The 23,786-nt window shown below is 42.7% G+C and overlaps 1 protein-coding gene across 3 annotated transcripts in view; it reads right to left on the bottom strand.

Moving 5' to 3' along the window:
* Positions 1–23,786, bottom strand: part of TTBK1 (tau tubulin kinase 1) — a 108,997-nt gene that overhangs the window by 21,475 nt on the left and 63,736 nt on the right. For all 3 annotated transcript variants that reach the window (XM_064647789.1, XM_064647788.1, XM_064647791.1), the window contains 2 exons: positions 21,229–21,404; positions 18,140–18,698 (listed from right to left, as the gene is read on the bottom strand). In XM_064647789.1, coding sequence (XP_064503859.1) covers positions 18,140–18,698; positions 21,229–21,404 — 735 coding nt within the window. The remainder of the gene's footprint in view (positions 1–18,139; positions 18,699–21,228; positions 21,405–23,786) is intronic.

The raw sequence follows: 23,786 nt of genomic DNA, 5'->3' as shown, positions 1-23,786 counted from the left end.
GCAAAGGAAGGATATGCTGGTCCCTGAGATTCTTCATGGGAGCTGGAAAGTCTGAGAAGTAGAAATCAAGTTCCCAACACAATGTTAATTGTTCCATTGGGAATGGGAAGAGGCCTTAGTCCTGAGAGAAGTAGATGGCACACAGACAGCAAGAGCTGTAGTCCTGTCTTCCCTGTAACAGTTTTTATTTGGATACTATCAGGACCTTAGCATATCCCGGAAGTGACATTATCCTCTGCCAACACAGACTAAGCTTAATTGGGACTGGGAGATCTGGCAGGATTGACAACAGTGAGTGGAAAAAACCTAGAATCTGAGTTTCTGAAGCAGTTCTTTCTTCAAACCAGCATCAGATCAGGTAAAAGTAGCAGGAGTCTTAGAGCTGCCATGCTTGCTTGCAGGATCTCCGTGTTCCAAGAATCAGCACCATAAATGTCAGAGATGTTCCTCTTTCCAGCATCTTACTATCAAATGCTCCACAGCCTTTTTCTTCATTCTTTTTACCAAGGTGAATAGGACAGTCCAGTCCTGTGCTGGATAAGTGCTCTGCTCCTCCCTATTTGTGCTTTCATATGTTAGGTTTGTGCCAGTTTTCCTAGCGTCTTGGATGGAAGCAAAAGCTCTGTAAAGGTGGTATGCCTGCCACTTAGCTTCCCCCCTCTGCACCCACCAGCGTCTCCAGCAAGTGTCAACACAGATCTCCCTGTCTGAGCAGACAGAGGGGCCACCTTATTTTTATCACTCATAGGAGACACTGGAAATGGTGAGCAAAGTGGAAGGAAACAACAATTCAAAAATTGTTCTAGTCCCTAACTGAAAAGGCAACTTAATAGCAGCAAGAAAGAAGAAGAATATTCTGAAAGCTAAACATCTTCCTTAGTCATAAAAATAACCAGAAATTAGCGGTGCTGAATAAGGACCTGATCTGGCAGGTTTTCTTTAGGAAGGACCAAGCTGAAGGGGCAAGAGTCCCACAGAAATCCTCCTTATCTGACTTCTTCGGAGGAAATTTGCCATTACTGTCTTTCATGTTGCCAAATAACTAATTGCACTCATAATTAAACTGAGAAACTTGGTGGAGTTGTTGGAGGAAGCCCTGGGGATTCTTACGAGGCAAGTGCACTAGATGAGGTAACTCACTTGAAACACTTTGCATATGAAAAAATAGAACCTCCAAACATAAAGCCATTTTCTTTTCAAACACTATAAGACATGCAAGTGAATGTAAAATGAGGATTGCTTCCAATCCCCAGGTTACACAGTTAGCAGCTTGTTCAAAATGTACATTCATCATAACATCATTGTTTCAACGGCAGGTGTGATACAAAGAAGTTGCAGTATAGCAAATAATACTTAGAAACATTTCCCAGAAATTAATCTTTGCACGTCCCCTGGAACTGCCAATGCAGGTCTGTGTGTTATAGTGACCCGAACACAAAACACATGGTATAAAAATGCAACAAAAAGGAAGGTAGTACTGCAGTGATCAGCCTTTACATATTTTATTTCATATTTTAATGTTACCCAAAATAGGTGTTTGCATACTATAAATTATGTCCCAAGTGGCAGCACTGTTCTTATTGCCAGAATACTCTGCCACCTGTTGACAGCAAAAAGAGAGACATGTATGTGTGTCACAACACACTGAATTAAGAGAACTGGGCTGGGCCAGGTTGCTGAAATCAGACCTGAAACATGCAAAGGAGGCCAGGTGTGCCACCTGAACCAGACATTGTAAGGATACTTTCTGTAACTGGTTGAGATTTGTTCTTTGCAACTTTTTGCCTTTTGAGCATTTGGGTGTGTGCAAAGTGGCCCATTACTGGCACAGAAACACTTCTGTAAGGCAGGACCACACATGGCCATTCACCCTCCATGTGCAGGTCATGCACACATATAAACATACATACAATCAGAAATGGAAGATCCAGCAAAAAGCAACACAACACCACCCTGGGGACAATAGTGAAATCAGGAAGCACATCTGGCTTACTTTGGTCAGCCTCTCCAGAAATTGTCATCTCCTCCAGTCACTCTGGGGAGGGCTGGCAACTACAGGGGAAGTAGCTCAAGAAGAAGGGTACCCCATGTTCTCCAGCTGAGAAATATCTGGGGCATACTTTATTCACAATAAACACTAACAGGATTTTAGGGATTTGCAAATTATCCATAATTTTAAAGGCTTCAGTCCTTGTCTGCTATGAAATGCAATTTTATGTTTTTTCAGCTAGCCTCTTGCAGGCCATCTGTTACTGCCAAGTAGAGCTAGACAAATATACGAGAGCTGTCTATAAATTGTTCTTTCCCATTTGTCACCAAAGGGAAACAAGAAAAGGAAAAATAAAAATAAAAGCTTCTCTTTTGAATAGATTGGGATAAAAGAGCCCTTATTCAATGTGAAAGTGGTAAAACGGTCTCAGCTCCAGGTAAAGTTCTGATAGTGTCATGAATAAATCTCTAATGACAACCATTAATGAAACGTGTCATTCATCTAACCCAGCAGTTTACGATAAAACTAAATTAGGCCATTGACGCAGTATTATGTGGCTGTAATACAAATGTGACTGGATACCACAGAGACTCCATGTAGCCTAAGGAAGAGATGCTAGACCCACTGGACAAACATGGTCTGTATCTGTCACCAATCCCTCCAGAAAAGCAGTAGAAAATTTTATATTTTCAAGAATAATCTTGTGTGCCACTGTCAAGCACTTAAAAGTTCCACATATACACATCATGGAAGATTGATGGAGGCGTGACAAGGAAGTATATTAGAAAACAGGAAAAGGACTGAACATATCTTTCCATGCTTTCCAATCTTCAGTCTCATAGTGCATCCAATTGTTAAGCTATTTTACAACAGAGGACTAAACTAGCAATGGTTATCTTTTCTTGCCTTAATTTATTTACAAAGGATCACAGCACCAGATTCAAATAGTGCATTTTTACACAAGAGAGCAAGTGAAGTTCCTGGTGATTTGCAGTCAAAGAAATGTCTCAATGATATTCATTGTATTTGGTATATAGGTCCCACCTACCGTTCTGACAACTTACAGATCATGAAAAGATATTCTGCCTCCTGAAATTCCCTCTGTGCAATCAAACTCTCATGTCTGGCTTCATCCTGACATGTTCTGAAAAGGCTTTATTTGCTGCTGGCTTCTTCCAGAAATCCTGCATGTCAATAGCAGAGAAGTGACTCACGGGAAAAATAAAGCACTTGGTGATCTTTTGGGTTAAGAGGCCATAGGAAGGTAGGAGTACCATGACTATAAGTGTTGTTTCTGAATAAACTCTGAAAAGGCTAAATTGAGGTGTTTGCTCTGGTTTCCCATCTGACTGTAGAAGGCTTCTAGTACAAAACAAATCATCGAGACTCTCATAAGAGGCTGCACGCTTTGGGGCAGTGTAGCCAGTGATAAAGATGGTACCAAAGCCTGGCGATGCTACTGAAACAAAAGACAGATGAGGTAGTTAAACACTCCAAAGTGAAATCTTTGGAAGCAATGTTTGAAGCACGGAGCAGAGAAATGTCGTGAATGACACTTGTTTTGTTTCTCATCTCAAAGTGCTCACAGCCTATGTGAGTTAGAAGAGAAGGTGTATGTTCACTGGCTTTAGAGCACCCCTTGGAAAAGAAACAGCCCACCTATTGAAGTGCCACTCAACCTCTTTGCCCTGTGAGCAGGCTAGGGAAGCACCTTCACTTATTATGGCTGATCAGTTTGAAATGATTAGGCCTCTTTCCAGAGGTCCTCTATCTAAAAAATGTATCACAAAGAAAAAAAGACTGTTGACTGGTTTTAAAAGGCACACTGCCTTCTTGTATAACACTTGGGCCTGACTGCCACAGAAGCAGCTGGGGAGAGCTAAGTGCCAAATGGAACTGTAGAAGAAACAAGGAGCTTGTTTAAAACAACAAGATACTTTGGTGGCCTAATGGCAGTGGCACACGCTTGATAAGGGAAGAACAGTCATTATATGTGCCAAAGTGAAGAACACCAATCCTCAAGAAAACAATCCACCATTCTGTGATACCTCCAGATTAAGATAGGCAACATGAGGAAACACCTGTGTTTAAAGTTTACAGTTAATGAAAAAAGTGTCAGCTTTGTTGCATTTACAATTGCCCTGTCCTGGCTGTTTTTAAATACTCTATTTCTATTTGGATTCTCCACACTCCCCCAACTCCCAGGCTGGAAAATGGGGACAGCCAATTTTGCCAGCTTAGAAAACATCCATTTGGAAGAACTTGTACAATTTGCAACCGGAGTCAAGACATTTTCTCACACACAGAGATCAGGACCAATTTAAATGGAACTTAGAGATGTGCTCGCAACGATAGAAGTGGTGTTTAACCAGCTATTTACATGGTTTGCAAATACAGATGATACCTGTGTCTTAAGGTAAAGAGCATTGCTAGTTGTCTAAATTTAGCTGCTGATGCAGACAATAATTTGGGGGAGTTTCCTAAGTACTAAGGATTCCAGGATTTGAAACTTGTGAAGCTGTCTTGAAAATGGAAGGTATCTTCCATTATCATCTTTGAAATCAAGCTGCCTTTAAACAATGCAATCCTCACACAGATTCCATGTAGATCTGAGACTTCTCCAAGTGCCAAAATGTACCTTTTTTTTTTCCCAATTTCCTCCAAGGAAATCAGGGGGAGGGAAGGCCTCTTGGTTGATCAAAGTGATACAGGGACTGTATAGTGCACTGTGAGCTATGGAATGCATAGGAAACTGGTGCAGGAGGCATGTTTTGCAGATTCTTGGGAATGGCAAAGGCAGGAGGTAGTGCAGGTACCCAAGGATGCAATGAGAATGTGAGGGATGAGAGTCCATTAATGGCAATGGAAGTAAACCACGGGGGCAGTTGAATGTGTGGAGTGGGACACAGGCAACCAGGGTGGAGCAAAAAGACTGTCATATGGGGAAGAGTTGGGATAGGCAAAGGGGAACAAAGAGGCAACTAGATCCAACAGAGCTTCTCAGCAGTTAGGTGAAGATAAGGGGGTTCTGTCTCATCATTGTGTTGTATGTGAAGTCTACCAGCTGCCTGGGGCTAGAGCCAACTGCTATTGTTCTTGCATTCATATTCAAATTTAAACATAGGCTGGGTGGCAGCTCCTCAGCAATTTCTCTGGTTACAGAGCAATGCATGAGATCCTAGAGGAGACAAGCTGCCTTATCTCAATCCAGCCTGGAGGCCAACTGTCCAAGTACAGCTTCTTCATCCCGGGCAGGGAAGGTGTCAGCTGCCAACATCCTTCCTGGCTCAGGCGGTGCCTGCTGCCTCCCAGCACCAGAAAGGAGAAGGTGCACCCAAACTCTTGCCCTCAGCTGAGTACTTAGTAACTGAAAGGCAGCTAAAGCAGCTTCCTACACACTCCTCAAAATTCATTTGGACACAAGATCGGAGAGGTGGGCTGATCTGTTTCTGGGGATCCTTGAAGAATCACCACATAAACTACAGGAAAAGAGCTGAAAGAAAAGTCTTGGAGTCAACATCTGTCATGAAGCAAGGAAAGCATCATCCAGGTTGGATCTCTCTAGGAGCCACAAAGATATTTAGCTCAACATATACAACTTTTGAATGAGTTTGCCCCTTTCAGAACAACAGTCCTGCAGCAGCCTTGACCACCACAATGTCCAGGTTCAGACACACAACATAGAGAAGGAGTGGAAGAACAAGAGCAACTTCAACATGAAGAGGTAGCATAAGGATCGGATTATATCACCCATATGGCTGTTTTATGGGGCATTTCTATCTTACTTTCTATCATAACTCTGACAGAAGATACTTTAAACAGAGAGGTGATGCACCATAACTCTTTCACATGCCTGCCCCTCAGCACTAGTAGAAAGGTATGGGAATGGCAAAGTTAGGCTCACACCAGGGACTCTGTCAACATGGGTATACCTGTGTCAGTGTAATTCATTTTCAGTCAACCCCCTCCCACTAAAACTTCCACTGAAAGTGAATGCTTGCTGGTGTAACTACATTTACCCAATTCATGCTGCTTAACCCAAGGATTTGACAGCAGGCAACTGGGGAGAGAGTAATAAATTGGAAACATCTCCCATTCTGCATAGAAAGAAAGTGAAAGGAGACAAGAGGCCAAGATATAAAAAGATGGCTTTTGTATGTAACTACAAGTGATGAACATTTGCTTGTTTAAGTAGATCATGAGATCCTAGCAACAGGTATCTGTCCTGATGCTCATGATCTCTGTGATGGAAGTGGCAAATGCTCATTTTGAATTTGAATTCTGAGGAGAACAAGTGCTATGTACAATGGGAAGTAAAAAGAAGAGTATCTCTCAGGATCCAAACACTGTTCTTGGACCCTTCTGGTGAACATAATTTCTCTAAGAATCTGATGCCAAAAGGGAATTTTTTTTTCTGGTATTGATTTACATTGGCTTATCCCAGTTGAAGAATTTTTTAAAAATCCTATCAAACATAAAAGGACAAATAACTAGGGCAACTAACTCTTCAGCCCATACCCCGTGATCACTTTTCATGCCAACAGCCTTCTATTAGTTGTTGGTTTTTTTTTCTCCCTGCTGACCTTGGCTTGCAGTTGTGCAAATGGACAGGGAACCAAAGCAGGAAATGAACAAAAACTGAAAACAACTGTCCTTTTCCCTGTGCAGGTCTGTGCAGCCACACAAACACTGGCACTACAAAAAGGGCTGAAAGGGTAGGGGGGATCTCTTGGAGAACTGATACTTCTGTTCCCCTAACTTGACCATGAAAGTGCAGCCCCCAATGCAAAATGACTGCTTGACATTTCCTTTGAGCTTTCTAGTTGTAGGGGTTTTAGCCAACCAATTTTGGACATATTTACATTTATAATTGCAGTCATTATAAATGAAACACAGTAAATAAATGCAATATAAATGTAATCTACAGAAGTGTTTTTAGAATTGCACTGCAACTAGTTTCAATATTAATTTATTACATTTCCATATATATAAAAAAGAGCTATTTTCACATTTATTTAATTTGCCAACTGTTCCTCAGCAATATGTGGACTCCATAGTAATTATTACAGCACTAGAATGAAAATGTTAAAAAAATTGCAAACTTACTATTTTTAATACTCTTAGCATACTACTTTAACATCAGGATTCCAGCCATTATCACCAATTAGTTTGTTCAGAATTAAGTTGGAAAAGACATATTGATCATGAAATAAGACTTCCCATAAAAACCAGGCAACAGCAACATGTCCAGTTACTCTGGTCTAGAGCCCAAATTTGACAGTTTAACAGGACTGGTTTAGAAACCAATATCCCACCTTACAGAGTCTGAACAGCAAAGAATTCAGGGTCTTTTAATAATGTATTTCAGTGGTTTACTACACACCTATGTCTTTAAAATGAGCATCTTGTTTCTAGTTTTACCTCTGCTACTTTACCTTCCAGCACTAATACCAATATCTTTGCCTGGCAAAATAAAACCTGTCTTGCTCTCTTCAGGCAGAGGTCGACCTAACAGCAATCATGTCACTTTTTAGTGTTGTCTTTAATGACATACTGCATTTCTTTCAGCTCGTTCTACAAGGCAAGTTTTACAGAATCAAACATTCTTGTATTACTTCTCCTCTTTTAGGTTTTTTTTTTACAAAAATTTACAGAGAAGACTTGAATATGATGTCGAGTTGTGATCTCACCACTACAAAAGATCTCCCCTCTGCTCACATCTTCATTTTCCTGCTGATACATAAAAGAAAAATGTATTTATTCTTTTTTGTTGTAGCAGCATAATGAGAACGTAGATGCAGCTAATTACTGCACCTAACTTCCACCTCATTCTGGGAGACAGCACCTCCCAGGGCACAGTTTCTCCCATTCTGTACATGTGACCTATATTCTTTGTACTCAAAACATGACCTTGCCCCTAGGTGAATGCAAACATTACTTTCAATGCAAGCAATTTATCAAGCAATCCAGATCCTTCTGCAGAGCTGGCCTGTCAGCAGTATTTTATCAAACCACCCACCTTCTGTCACTACAAACCTTCTCCTCAGTGATTTCTTCTTGACAGCCACTAAAGGTGTGGAATAGTGCTGAGCTAAGGGCAGGAGATCAGGAATCCTAATGAGAAACAGCCCCCTCTTGTAAGAGATAGCAACATATAAACATATTTTGTTTGGTTAGTTGGCTTTCAATTTATTAATAATTTTAACTGGTAGAAAGTCTTACTTGAAGTCTATATAAATAAACCATCTTTATCAATCAGACTTTTGAACTTAGAAGAGCAGTTCTATATATAACCATGATGAGTAGCATTAGGTAGATTACTGACCTTTGAATTTTATGTATGGAGCTAGTCATTGTTTTTGTCTGAATAAAAGGGTTGGATTTTATAAATACCCAGTTATCCTGTTTGTTCCCTTCTCTCACTGGCAAAACTAAAAATTGTTTGATTTTTCTTTAAAAATAGAACAAGAGTAATTTACATTCCTAAAATTGACCCTGAAAAGTGAACATCAGTGTTTTGGAGGCTATGAACAAAAATTATTAAGAGTTACTGAGTTTAAGTCTACTTCTTTCACAAATTCCATTTCCTCCAGAATCTGTTGTTCTATTCAACTGTCTACTGGAAATAAATAACATCAGAGAAGAGTCTACTTAAGGAAATCATCCCTTCTCGTCTTACTTTGAGAAGAGTAAAGCCTTGCTCTTTCTGGTATCTTGAAAAGAGAACTGTCAAATAGGATTAGGCTACTGGTTAATTCAGCCGAAGTATTCCTGGCAATGCCCAGTCCCTTTTTAAAAAACAAAACTGATGAACAAAATGCAGATAAAAACTTTGGTTGAGCAGTAAATTGTCCTGTTCACATGTGGTCTTGGGGCAAATCAAAGGAAATTGATGTCACTGAATCAAGAATGACCGTGGTGGGAAGAGACTGGTCATAACGGTGCTGAATCTTCTCAAAAAGGGTGTGTTAACTTGCACTTTCCTAAAGCCCTGAGCACTAGCAGTGAGCCCTTCTTCTTCAACCTTAACATCCATAATGCCTCTTTTCCCAGAATATTGGACCAAAAGCTCATGCCAATAGAAGACAGTTACTACAATCACTTAATTACAGAAGGTCTTCATACAATCTGGTGTTTTACACTGCAGCTCCACTGAGAAGGGCAATATATTTCTAGGAGTACAGGAAATAAGTATACTTATGACAATTTAAATTAACTTTGGTCTCCCTTTTCCTCTGAGATTCAAGTCAGTTTTAGGCAAGGACTCCGGGGTCTCAGTATACCAAGAGCTGAGGCCACTTTATTTCTCAAGTGAGATGTGTTACCACGGGCATTTCCAAGAAAGGCCAAGGAGCAGGACTGCTCTGCCACTGAAAAGCCGCAGGTGTCTAAAACTTCTCGAGTTTAGAACCAGTGTAATATACAGCCAGATCAGTAAGAAAATCCTTGCTAACCAACTCTTGACAGTCAGCGCCTCTAGGAGAAGGCAGGAAAATTTAGAGCAGCTTAGGAGTGGAGAGCAGACACACAGTTCCATTGCCATGTAACAGAGGCAAAGCCAGAGAGACAGAAGTGTGTGGTGACTGTATGGAAACCAAATGTCAACAAAAACAAGGGGATTTCCAAAGCCAAAACAACAGAGATACATGATCGTAACTCCACAAGAGGGACAAACCTGAGGTCCTGCCTCAGGTGAGCTTTCAGTGGGAGTCTACCTATATCTAGATGGAGTAAAACTGCTTACAGATTCAGCCCAGTGTAAGATACCAACAAAGATGCTTGAACCAATTTGCCAAGGAAGGTCTCTCCAGTTCAGTCATAATTTGACAATGTTTGTTGCTTGATTGCATGTGTTCAGTGAGGCAGCCCTGCACTTCCTACCCCAAGGCTGCAGGACCCGCGAGCGAGCGTTTCAGATGAGCCCTGACATCCATCTCTTTCACACATCACACGTTCACCATCCGCGTTCTCATCTTCGGCCTTGCTGCCGCCCCTTGCCCAGGCTGCTGGGAGGTTTAGAAAGGCAGATGTTTTCAGTCTCTGTGGGGTCTGGTTGCAGGGGCTTTGGAAGTTACAGTACCTTAGGCCAGTGTTGTCTGGGATTCAATATTGCATTAAGTGGTGACACATTGTGGGCAGGTGGGATCTATTATTGCATTATGGAGGCTGCTGCTTCCCTGAACAGGCTATGTTTTGTGTGTGAAGCGGGCCCACACCTGCTGGAGCTGGGACCTGGAAATGCGGAGGACGGAAGGCATGAGTCTGTGGTTTCCTGCCGTGAGGGGCATGTGCCTGCGGTGGGGCATGCGCACGGGGCTGCTCTCCGCTGAACGGCTGCGCTGTATGAAAGTGCCACCAACGTGAGGGTAGTGTTCTGTCTCCAGGGTTGAGGAGGAGAAAACGGAGGACGCCAGTCTTCTCAGGGGGCTGTACCTCGGGAGGGAGTGCTGAGAAGGCCTGTCCTCCTCCAACTGAAAAAGACCAAGAAGAGTGGAGGAAAAGGTGTCAGGCAAAGACTTGACTCGCCCCTGGTTTGTGATGCGCATGCTGCAGACATCTTCGCCGGTGGATGAAAAATGCTTTTGCTCTACACAGGGCCTTACTTACTGCTCTGTGTCTATCAATTCCCAGGGATGCTATGAGCACCATGGAAGCCTGCCATTACAGGGGGCCTGCCATGCTCTCCCCAGCCACACACGGACACGAGCGACACCAGCAGTGTCAGGCTCTGCTACGTCAGTCCCCTCCTTTGGCTCTTCGGGCCACAAGCCTCACCCCTCTGTTCCATTGGCATTGCTCATCTTGGCATGTCATTAGGCTATTCATACATTTTGCATACAGGTAACACTCAAACTCTGAACACATTTGGAAACCATGTGTACAAGAAAAGGTGAAACACCTGGTGCTAAAATGATTATGTGTATTTAAAAGCGAGGGATTCTCAGGGGCTCTTTCAACGAGTCTCATTAAAACTCGCTCCAGGGATTTGCAAAGGCAACTTTGGGGGCTGTTAGTACACTTTTCTCACACTTACACTGCCGGCCTCCTGATACGCTTTCATATTGAGTACCTGCAGGGGGAGTGTTAATGCTTCCAGTTCTGGTAAGCAGAGCACAGACAGCAGCTGGAAAGGCAGGCAGAGTATAGTTCTCCTTTCAGTGTGAAATTTGAAACACAAAGCCACAGGAGGACATGAGAAGATGCACTCTTAGGTCCCTTTTCTGCTTCTGTGATCCGGGGATAGCCAGGAGAGGGAGGAAGTACCCGCACAGAGGACAGACAACTTGTGTCAGATTGAGATCGCAGTCCCTACCTTCTCTTTACACACTGACTGGAAGAGAGAAGTATTATGGGAACGACTTCAGATTCTTCACCTTGAAAATGCTAAGCCCTTCCTCCTCTTTCTACCTCTGTTATGAAACTAGCACTTTCACAGGGGTCAGCAACCTCAGTTTCCAACACCAGATCATTTTTTTCAGAATCCCATTTTTCCTTTCAAATCCATTCCCTTCCTTGTACTGCATTTCTTTTCAGGAAGTCTCCACAGGTTTCAAAATGTAATTGGGAAATGTAAAAATGCAATATTGTATTTTCTTTAAGACAAAACTGCTCTCCATACCTTACTGGAGATATTGACCTTGCACTAGAAAAAGAGTTGAATGTCATCCAGTCTCATCTCTTTCCTGTCACCTTCAATATCTTTGCAGTGCTTTGAGAGAGATATTTTCATAAGCACCTGAGAGCTACTCAGTTCATGGTGGGCATTAAATGTGAAAAGCAATTATTCACAGTCCTAAATGTATTGCATGTCACTGCATAGGTCAGTCTCAGATAATAATAATAATGTAATGCTGTCATACAGGGTACCTGAGATAGACAAATAAAATCCGGACAGCAGAATTAATTTCTCATAAAGACAAGCATCTCTTTTTGCATAGATGGTGTAGAAATTTAGCCCCGGGTGTTCACAAGCTGCACAACTAAGCATACTGGAATTTTTATTCTTAGTTTTTGCTCCATGTTTGGGTTCATCATATTGTATGATTTCTAGGGTATACATCATCCCAACATGGTAAAGATTTCTCAGACCAACAGCTACCAGCTACCCTGATAGACTTCCTTTACAGCACAAGACCAAGGACCTTGCCCAGGCCATGAAGGAGCAAATTATAACACCCCATCAGCAAGTGCACTTTGGTTTTGTTGCCTCTGGGCTGAAGCTGAGGTTACAGACATGCCACTTTTTTTCATTGATGCTGTAATATTTCATTGATGCTGTAATACTTAAGTTACACAGTCAATGATGAAAGTGCTGCTCCCTTTTGTCCCCTTGCAGTAATCAGGTTGGACCACCTTCCAACAGGCCTATTCTGCTCTGTTTGGACAGGAGCAGTATGACACCTCGCATGTGAAGTCTCGGAAAAATGTGATGTTGGTAGAGCTCAGTATATTTTACAGATATAAAATGTAATTAGGAATTTCTGCTGAGCTTAAGGTTTTAATTGCTATTACCTGTAGATAGATAGATAGATAGATAGATAGATAGATAGATAGATAGATAGATAGATAGATAAAGAGCAGAGGTGAACATTACTTCTACTATCACCCTTTTGCTGATCCTTTATTCCTAACACATGGATGGATAGGGACCCTGAATCTAAAGAGTCCAAAAGGCCAACTCTACATTCATCCTTCTCTATCAGCTGACAAGCTCCTCTTCTCATGAAGGGAAGCTGGAGGAGTTGAATGTCAAAGAATCACATAATCTACAACAAGCACCAAACGCAGCTCAATAGGAATTACACTAAGCAATGAACAAAGAGTCTTCTCCTCTTCTGCAAATGTCCATTTCTCACAGAGAAATCATCCCTCAGGTCCCCTTAGAGCAGCCCATAGACAATGCTGTAGAAGGGAAAGGAAACCAAGACACATAGCACCATTTCATATCTCATTTTTCCTACCATCTTCTTCCCTCAACCTACCTCTTCTGCCCAAGGTTTTAACCCTGAGACTCTGCTGTGTTTTGCTTCTACCCACTGCTCAATTATTTCAGCCCAGCTTTTCTTCTTTCTGCCTCAGAGCCAGTGAAGTTGTTTATGTCCTCTTCTCCTGCTGTCTGTAGGCACCCCGGGAGTGACAAGGATTTCCCTCATCACTGCTCTAGGGTCTGGGGCCACGGAGGCCACTGGGCTTCAAAAAAACATAACCTAGAGAAAGTCCTGCTCGCTTTCAGTCCTCAGTGCAAATCAGAGTTCCTCCAGGTAACAGACCTGGGGCAGCCCAGGGTTCTACACAACATGAACCAGAGAGGCAATACAGCTCACCCAAAATGCTGGAGCCCTCTCCTTATTGTGAGGCAGCCCTCTCCTGTGTCTCTGTGTCCCTTTCTGAGGAACAGTCATCACCAGCTCAAATCAATGGAGGAAGAGAACAGCATCATCCCCTGCCTGGCTGGGCAATGTGCTTCTGACTGCCTGTCAGAATTACCAACCCAGGTCTTCATGCTCAGCATCCATGTGTGATCTCTCAGCAAAGACACCCATGGTGGTCTATAGCTGGGAAGGACTCAGAAGCTCTACAGCTGCTGCTTTCTCAGGCTTGAGACATGGATATCTTTAACTAAGCCTGTTTGTGGCATTCTCCTGGCTGTGAAAGGCTGGCTGGGGGAGAAAAGAGGCCTAAGACAGCATCAAGTGAGATGTTTTTGAAGAGTGATTCTAATTACACAGCTGAGCTGGTGAGGAAAAACATCAATGCCTCTTCACATTGGGAGCTTTTTTAAAAGATAAACTCTTGGCTCTGGGAGATAAGTAGTATAAGAGAGAAAAGAAAAATGCTCTCTGAACTCTGCGGAATATATCCAAGAATAGGTAAAGAAGAGTTAATATCATCTCCCACTTTCACTTTTTGCTTTTCTGATGGTTTGTACATGTGACATCATTTGGACAGGCATGTTTTAGGCAGGTAAATCTCAAAACATTTTGTACAATGCCAACTGCACTAGCAGCAGAGGAGACAGAGTCAAGAAACACCAATGAGCACAGAACTATGGTCAGAACTAATTTCTAAAACTCATCAATTTAAGAACATTCGTAATTCTCTTTAATGCAGAAGGCAGCAGTAAGTTGCCATCTCTGCCAAGTATCAGTGAATTTACTCAGCATGTTTAAGAACTTGACAGATTTTTAAATTAGATTATGAGGTGTGGATTTAAATTATTTCCAACAGTAAGCGCAACCCTGCGTCAGGATTGATATGTAAGCAGAAGTGGAGGTTCAATCCTTTTTTCCAGTCATTTTTAATCTATTTCTATAGCTTTATATGCACATTAGTGCATAAAAATAAGCAGAGACTTATTAGTACATGCCTGAAATGCATACATTAAAGCAAATCCTAAGAGCTCTGTTAGGCCTGAATAGGACATAGTTTCATGACAGACCTGTTCTTCCTCTATACTAGGACTTCCCATGAGATCTATGCACCACTGCAGCCATCTTCTTGTTATCTGAAACTGGGAGGTATCTAATATGTGAGAATATTTGGGTCAGAAATTCCCCCAGGCTATTCTGAGCCTCCTCTGTACTTGACTTTCCTAGCAGCAGCATCTGATCATATTATGCTCCCTCTTACACCCACAGAGTTTCACGAGGACAGCACCACCTCTCATACAGACAAAATGATGAAATATAGGCTAGATAAGTAGACAGTCAGTCGGACTGAAAACTGGTTGAGCTCCCGGCCTCAAAGTGTTTAGAGAAAAAAAGTCCAGCTGGAGGCCGGTCACTAGTGGTGTAGCCAGGGGCGGATAAGGCCATCACTGTTTAACAACTTCATTAATGACTTGGATGATGGGACAGAGTGTACCTTCAGCAGATTCACAGGTGATACAAGTGCTGACATTCAGAGGTGCCTGGATAGGCTGGTGAAATGGGCAAAATCACTAAGTTCAACAAAGGGGATTGCAAAGTCCTGTGTGTGAGAAGGAACAGAACATGCTGGGGGTCACCTGTTTGGAAAGGAGTTTGACAGAGAAGTACCTGGAGGTCCTGGTGGCCTATAAGCTGGACACAAGCCAGCAAGGTGCCTTTGTGGCAGAAAGGCCCCAAAGCCTCCCAGGATGCATTAGGAGTGCTGCCAGCAGGATGGGTGACATGGTCCTTCCCCTCTACTCAACACCTGGAGAGCTGTGTTCCAGTTCTGAGGTGCCCAGTATAACAGAAACATGGACATACTGGAGATAGTCCAGAGAAGAGTCACAAAGATGATGAAGGGATTGGGAGACCTTTCACTTGAGGAAAGGCTGTGAGAGCTGGGATCTTTTATTCTGGAGAAGAGAAGGCTCAGGGAGGTTCTTATCAACATTTATAAATACCTGATGGGAAAAAGAAGATGGATCCACACTCTTCTTAATGGTGTCCAGTGAAAGAACAAGAAGAAATGGACATAAATTGAAATACAGGAAATTCCACTTAAACATAAGAAAAAGTTTTTTATCATAACCGTGATTGAACACTGGAACAGGTTGCCCAGAGATGTTGTGGAGCCTCCATCCTCAGAGCTTCCTGATTGGACACTGTCCTGAGCAACCTGCTCTAGGTGATCCATCCTGGAGCACAGGGTGGGACTAGGTGATCTCTAGAGGTCCCTTCCAATCTCAGGCATGTTGTGATTCTATGACAATCCAGAAGTCACTGACTTTCTGCCAGTAATGGCTCATATATGAAAGTCAGGTAATGGAGAAACAGAAAAAACATTAGAACAGGGATTACCCAATTGCTCTCAGTTAGTACTCTATTGACACCAATGGATGATCACCAGTTTTTGGGACACCAAAATGAGGTCACAAATCGGTACAACAAAGCCTATGACATCAATCACAGTAGTTCTGCATTTAGTGAAATTTTTATCTATCCTAAAGGCTCAGTTCATATGCAAAGATAAGGAAGATTTACTAACATGCACGCACATATACATACACAGAGCCTAATCCCAGCTTCAATCAAATCCAGGGAAGCCCAAGCCTGAGCTACAGGAAACAAGGCCATCAGTATCTTCACTAGTTAAATCGTTAGTCAACTTCTTGTTAGTGTCCCTCCTTATTTGCTGTACCTAAGGAGCACAGGCTTCTGCTTTCCTTTAGGCACCAAGTCATTTTTCCTTTGAGAGTTAGTAGCTGGTTTTGTGACAGCAAATGGAAAAATATGAATATCACTTCAAAGCTGTTTGTATAGAGGCAACTGAAGGATCCAGACATCAAAGGAAGAATAATTAAATCCCAGTCAGCCAAAGAAGTCCAGTGTTGGTCTGTATGCACAAAGCTAGGCCAAGGAGTAAATAGAGGGTATTTCAGAGCACAGGAACAAAAAAATCCAGTCAGCTGGAGAACAAAGCCTGTCTAATATATTAGCAGTAATCACCCACAATCCCATTGATTTACCTTTCTTGCCTGCTTGTTAAGTATCACTGTGCAGTGACAAGCAGCCTTCGTACTGCCCCATACCCAACTCCCTCAGTCACTTCACACAGGGGTGTGCATTCTATGGCCAAGAAGGCATCTCTGGCCTTCTTTAGTCACTATAAATATGTCAGTGAAGTGTCCCTGATGTTTTTTACAGCTGATTCTTATCAGCTGGCTCTTACCATGTTCATTGCATCTTGCAGATCCTGCACTGAGCAACCCAGTAAGTGTACACACAGAAAAAATTCAGACACAGACCTTTCCAACTCTGCCAATCTTGCCTCATGTAATCTCTAGATATCTGGAGCAATCAACATATTGGCTTTATACAGCAAACACCTCCATTTAGGAACCTTGCAACTGGATGCAGTCTCCATGAGAAGCATGTTCGGCTTCTATTCCATGCTCAGCAAGACAGTCCCACTAGTGTCTGCTGTCAGCATTTCTACCCTTCCTGTAAGTGCTGCAGCCTGATAAACCTTAGCAAGCAACACCTTGCCTGGCAGGCAAGGATTTGCTTTGATTCCTTTTACACAGATTCTTTTATCATTCCCATTTTGCTGCCAAAACTAACAGTCCTTTTTCCCTTGTACCTCTCAAGGATCCAGAGAGGAGAAGAAACTGGGCGAGACCTGAATGGAAGGATGTTCTTTTAACATGCTCCAGTCCAGTGAACACTTCCTTGGAGAAAAAGCTCAAGAGGGAAGGGGAAATGGAGTTACCATCTTCCAGACAGGAACAAGCAGACTGTACAAATGTCTGTCATAGCAGGGTATAACTGTGTACATTACCCAAAACTCGCCTGCTCTTTGCTGTGCATATGGATCCCACGTGCATGAGAGATCTTCATTAACATATAAATACAAAAAGCTCTCAGGAGAACAATTTGATTGTCTCTTGCACTGAGCACTCTGAGACAGCCTTCTTCTGAGAAAGGAAGATTAGATATGACAGAGGAACTCTGAGCCTAACAGTGTATCATATTTTTCCACGTAATCTAATAAACTACCTCCCACCAAAAACTGAACTTCTTTATAGCATTAGAGGATCACAGGAAAAAAGCAAAACTGAAAGAAAAAAAGCCCTCTACAACTATCTGGAAAAAACACAGTAGGTAAAGAACATTTCTGTGACTAAATACATGGTAACAACAATGCCTCTCACTGAAGTAAGGCTGATGGGATGCGTGTGCTGGTTACTCTGAGCTTTATATCAGGTATTTAAAAGAAAGTTTAATTTCAGGGAGTTATTTTATGATTTGCATTGCTGCAGGCCTGTGCTGATACGTAATTAGATTAGAGGGCATTTTCTTGCCATACACTGCTGTTGCTGCTGAGAAACTACGTGGAGAAGATTTGCTAGCAACACTTCCATACAACTAAGCAGTTATTAACAAAACACTGTGGGAAAGCATAAGAGAACTGACTAAAGACACCCACAATCACAACTGCGCTCTCCTCTTGTTCCTGTGCCAAAATGGCTGAAAGATCTCCATAACAGTGTGTCCTCAGAAGTGGACTATGTCACTATAGCTATAGGGAGCACTTCTAAAGTGTTCACAACATTTGCAGGCACTGTCAGAAGAGTTTCACAAGAGCAATCATGCTTGGAATCAAAGACTTCTCAGCACAGCTGAGGTTTCCTAAGATGATGCTATGCTAGGCAACAAGGTACAGACCCAGGGATCTTACCTGTCTCTGAGGACCAGTAGGTTCAGATTCTCGTCTCCTTTGTCGGAGAGCTGGTGCTGAATGTAAGGGGGAGTGGGCTGGACTTCCTGTCTGCTGTTCATGTCTACTGTCAGATACTGTTTGAGAAGGTCCTTCATGTCTGTGGGAACTGTCCTCCTCAGTCACAGGTTGCATACCCCGACTTCGCCCATCATGCGTCTTCGGCCTGACTGCAGCATCTGCCCCCAAGCGCCTTCTCTCTTCACCATCTTCAATAGGCCTTAGTTCCTCGGGCTCCTCATCTGTGGTTCCAGAGGTGCTTGGCTCAGCACCTGGGTGAAAGTCCTTCAGTTCTGTCTCTTTATCAATGATAACCCACTCCTTGCTATCAAAGTCCTCCTCTTCTGCAAGTGGCACTGAGCGGAAAGCATTGCTGAGGGCTTCGTGTTCCACCGAAGCAGACACATCCATCCTACCACTCGCCTGCCGGTCAGCCTGGCCAGTATCAATGGACAGCATCTGGGCTGGCTGGGAGGAGCATACAAGCCGTGATGGAGAGCCAGGTATATCCATTCGAGATCTAGAGACAGAACACGAAGCCATTAAAAATACATCAGGTTTGTGGTTAAAGACAAGGATGATAAGAGAAAACCCGTATAGTCCTTCTCACTCATTTCTTGGTACGCTTCAGAAAGACAGGCTTAAGCAAAAATATTTCTCTAGAACCTACAGTGGCATAAAGATGTTCCCTTAAAGTGCTTCAGTGTAACAGCCAATTCAGCATCTCTTTTCCTCCTAGACAGAATCAAAGCCATTTTCCTCCAACAACACCTTTCCCCTTTGGTAAGTTTTACTGGCTCGTGAAAAAAAATCAGACCAAAACACCCCTAAATCCTAAATCTACTGTCTGACTAACTAGTGTCTCTCCTGGGCTCCTGTAACCAGCTTCACTGTGCTCTCTCCGTGGTGGCCACTGAGGCCTCTAAGGCGGCCACACAAGTTCTTTGAAGACAGCAAGAATCTTTCATCCCGTTACACACAGATAACCCCAACATATTCTGAAGAAGCACAAAGTAAATATGGCAAGTATCCTTTTACAAAGGGTAGTATAATGTTAGGCTCACAGTCTAAATAGCAGCAGCTTCTGCAGCCATGAAGAAATACCTTTCAAAAAGGCTCTGGAAGCTCCTTGTGCTTCAATAGCTCTGACAGCATCTCAGCTGGAGAAGCCAGTGGCACTCCTGTCTTCCTGCTCCACAGTGTTATGATCCAGGTTTCTCATTTGGCCTGCATCTGCCTCTTACTTTGCTTTTCCACCTATCTCAGAGGCAAGCAGCTTGCTGCACAAAGCCAAAGTGTCTGCTGCTCAGATTTTTGGACATCTGCAGTGTGTTTTACAAAGCGATTTCATAAGGATCATCTTGCAGATTCTTCTGGGAAAGCCTTTCAGTTTTTGATGAAGAAAGGGGAAGTAGAGAAAGAGGTGAACCAAAAGTTGATGTGGATAAAAGTTGTGAGCAAAAACAAAGATCTCAGCAAAAGCCATGTGATGGATCTGAAAGGCTGTACTTGTTACAGTCTTAAAAAGATATTGTTGTGAAGAAGGACCACTTAAGTATGCAAACTAAGAATGAAAAATGGCCTGTACTGTGTGTATGAAGAACTGGATTTTAAAGAGCTGTTGCTGAAAAAATAAAACAAAACTCTGAATTTAGCCAACGTCTTCATCCATTCCCCAGCAGAGGAGAGACACCTTGAGAAGAATAATTTACTCCAGAAAGCCAAAAGAATTTGCCAAAGCTGGGAATCAAATCTGTGTTGCAAAAGGATGAAAACAGAATAAAGAGAGATTGTGGGGCAGAATGGGATTGTATTTGCACCATACTTGGTGCAGGCTACTTGGAAGATGAAAAAAGATACTGATTTTAAAACCAGAAGCTGAAGAAAGAAGACAGGAGATGCTGAGTAGACAAGGAAGAGAGGAAGAAAGAAAGTAAGGAGTTAGAAGGATTTAGTGAATATACAGGACTAGCGTTGCTGACTTCATATTGCCTTGTTTCCCTTCCTATTTTAAAGAGTCTTTTTTCTGAGTAAGAAGAAAACAAACAGGTAGCAAGTTATTCAAACCCTAAATTATTAATAGCAATCCAAACAGTCTTTTCTAAACTACAGAAAAGCATTAGATTACCCCAGCCACTCAGAATAAAACACTGCCTAATACACTGGGGGTAGTGCTTGGGGTTCTTTCTCTCTCTAGTTCCTTTACATCCTACTTCGTTTCCAGCTACCGTCTCCTTGTGACTGTTCTTCTTGGCTGAAGTCTGTTAGATTTTCTCACAGAAGAAGGCCTGTCTCTCCCTTACCTCTTTTAGAGGGGCCATTTCACCATATCCTACAACCACAGTGCATGCCCTGAATTTCAGTTAGAAGCAGAAAACAGATGTGAAGGGCATTACCAGTACCAAGGGCTTATGTTTTGTAAATATGTTCTCCAACACACAATAGTTTAAAAAGCTTCTTTTCATCATTTTTTATTAATCTCGGGTTTTTTTGTTTATTTCTTTGCTGTGGATCTGAAAGTATTCCTAATACCTCAAAATCAAGATGCAAAGTGTACTTTTCACATGCAAACAAGCACAATGCTGTATGCTGAAAAGTGAATACTACTACTCCTATTGATGAAAAATAAGGAAAAATAATAAAATAATGAAACCCACCAGATCAGGATCTGCCAGTTACAGAATATATACACCCCTACGTGTATGTATCCTAAGAAGATTCATCCTTCCCTCCCACCTCATGCCAGTCAAAAGTTTTCTGACTGTTACTTTATCTCTGATTTGATGCTTTGCTTTTCCTTTGAAAAATGTCCCTCCTTCCATCTGTGGAGTCCTTCCCATCCAGGGACAGGATGGGAATCATTCCCACTAACTCTCCTTATTAAGAGACATGAGTTTATATCTCATCAGAAAGATTATAAAGCTCATGAACTCCTCTACCCAGAAATAAACTTCCAGTGCCTGCTGATCTAACGATTAGGTTGGTCTCAGTTGGTCTCAGTCATCAAGACACTGCCAGAAAAAGTAGGAGGCTACAGAGGGTGAACAAACCTTCTTTCATGTGGATCCCCTTTGCCATCAGCAGTGGAGAGGCGTTCTGACTCCGGGCTGTTCACACGGCGGTATCTGAGGGAGCGTACTTGTGCGGTGGGGGACTCCGGAGGCACTCGGACAGGGGAACTGGGGCAGACACCGTTTCTCTGCTCCTCTTCCACCATGCACTGAGTCTGCAGTGGGTAAACACAAAGAACTTAAAAGTCTGACCAATCCCATCCATCACTGTTGCTCAGTGCTTTCTTTCAGGATACAGTTTCACAATCTACACAAGCAATTTCTGAAGGAATGCAAAGGTCTCTATGCCCTGGCAATTACCGACTATTAAAATAAGGTGCAGGTTTTAAATAAATTCAAATATTTAAATGTCTTTACAGTAGCCTTTGCATTTCAATTACCCTGAATAGTTGATCCAAAGGAGTTACCGTGGGTTAACCTACTTCATACACAAACTCTAACTGCTTATCCAAGATGTCTAAGAGCCCTTGTTTGCCAACGTTCATCTATGCAGAGTCCACACATTATATTGTGTGGGGAGGAAGGGTTGAAAATGGAAGATTTGGCGAGGAGATAGTGCTATTTTTAGTTGTTTCCGCTCAAGATAACCCTGCAGCTCGAAAGGCAGAAAGGGACCTGGGGGTACTGATTGACAGCAGGCTGAACATGAGCCAGCAGTGTGCCCAGGTGGCCAAGAAGGCCAATGGCATCCTGGCCTGTATCAGGAACAGTGTGGCCAGCAGGACCAGGGAAGTGATTCTTCCCCTGTACTCAGTGCTGGTGAGGCCACACCTCAAGTGCTGTATCCAATTCTGGGCCCTTCAGTTCAGGAAGGACATTGAGGTGCTGAAGCAGGTCCAAAGAAGGGCAATGAGGCTGGTGAAGGGTCTGGAGAACAAGTCCTGTGAGAAGCAGCTAAAGGAGCTAAGGTTGTTCAGCCTGGAAAAGAGGAGGCTCAGGGGAGACCTCATCACTCTCTACAACTACCTGAAAGGAGGTTGTAGCCAGGTGAGTGTTGGTCTCTTCTCCCAGGCAACCAGCAATAGGACAAGAGGACACAGTCTTAAGCTGCACCAGGGGAGGTTTAGGTTGGATATTAGGAAGAAATTCTTCACAGAAAGAGCTATTGGGCAGTAGAATGGGCTGCCCAGGGAGGTGGTGGAGTCCCTGCCCCTAGAAGTGTTTAAGAAAAGCCTGGATGTGGCACTTAGTGCCATGGTCTACTTGACAAGGTGGTGTTGGGTCATAGGGTTGGACTCAATGATTTCAGAGGTCTTCTCCAACCTAGATTATTCTCTGATGCTAAGAATAATTTTTCAGTGTGGGAATTTTCACATGTGTTTCCTTTGGGTTGTTTTCTGTCTGATGAAAGAAACGGAATTCTCTCAAAGAAGATAACAGAATGTTGCTAAATACTTGAAAGCACTCTTTCGCACAGGCTTGGAGGGAATGGAGATAGAGTTTAGAATTGTAGAGCCTGTTGATGAATTTGCATATGCATCAGGCCTTTAATATGCACAGCAAAGCCCATACTGGGCTGGTGCTTTTGCCCCTGCTAAGTTTGGACTTAGCAGTGTATGTATGTCTCTGCAATGATGGAATAAATCTATTCTTCATACTTCAGCTGTGAGTCATGGCCATCTTGGTTAACCTGCATCCATCAATTCATACAATTGCAACATACAAACTTTTACATCTGAAGAACTTGATATGACTAAGCCATTTCCTAATTACCAGGGTAGTTCGGGGTTTTTGTTTGTGTTTTGTTTCTTTCTTTGTTTATTTAAATCATGCTACTCTAAACAAAGTCCTCCAGGACATACATTCGACCACATCTGTAAGAGCTTTCCACAGACCCAAGGTCATGCAAGAACCTGAACATGCTCATAGACATGTACATATTTCCTCACATCCGTACATATTTCCTTTTTCATACGGCCTTAGTGAATTTGATTTTTTTTTAATTTAGCAGCAGACAAGGAAGCAAAAGTAGGTGACTAACACAGCTGCCTTCTGCCTTCCAGAGTGTTGATTCCCCTTGGAAGAGAGGGTCTGCTTAGGCAAAAGCATAGAGGCAGAATGGTCCAAGGGCTACAGCAGCAGTCTAGGATTTGCATTCAAATACTGCTGTGTTGCCAGCCATGCAACATCAGCTACGACACACTGCCTCTGTGTGGGAATGTGTATGGAGGTGCCAGTGCAAGTTCCCAGTATGGAGAGTGCTTATCCTTCTCTGCTGCATGCCCTACATTCACTTGTCCTCTGTTAATGCTAGAGGCTCTGAACATAAGCAGCTTCTCAGTAAAATGCTGCTGATCAAGACAGTTGCCTTTGTGCATGCAATGAGTACATAGCAAGTCAGTCAGTGTCCATAAATTAACAGACCTAAACCACTCAGGCTGGGTTTGGAATGCATAACTAAAGAGCCTTTGCAGCTAGGAAGAGTGGAGGAGAACTTCCAGGCATTAGAGGAAAAGCAGAATAGATGATAATGATTTAATCTGTAATGCATTCATGGCCAGGAGACAGTTAGTGACAAAGGAAGGTCAAATGCATTT

This window comes from Pseudopipra pipra, chromosome 3 (assembly GCF_036250125.1).
Source record: "Pseudopipra pipra isolate bDixPip1 chromosome 3, bDixPip1.hap1, whole genome shotgun sequence".
NCBI classification, from domain to species: Eukaryota; Metazoa; Chordata; class Aves; order Passeriformes; family Pipridae; genus Pseudopipra; species Pseudopipra pipra.
This window is presented reverse-complemented; position numbering and strand designations above follow the sequence as displayed.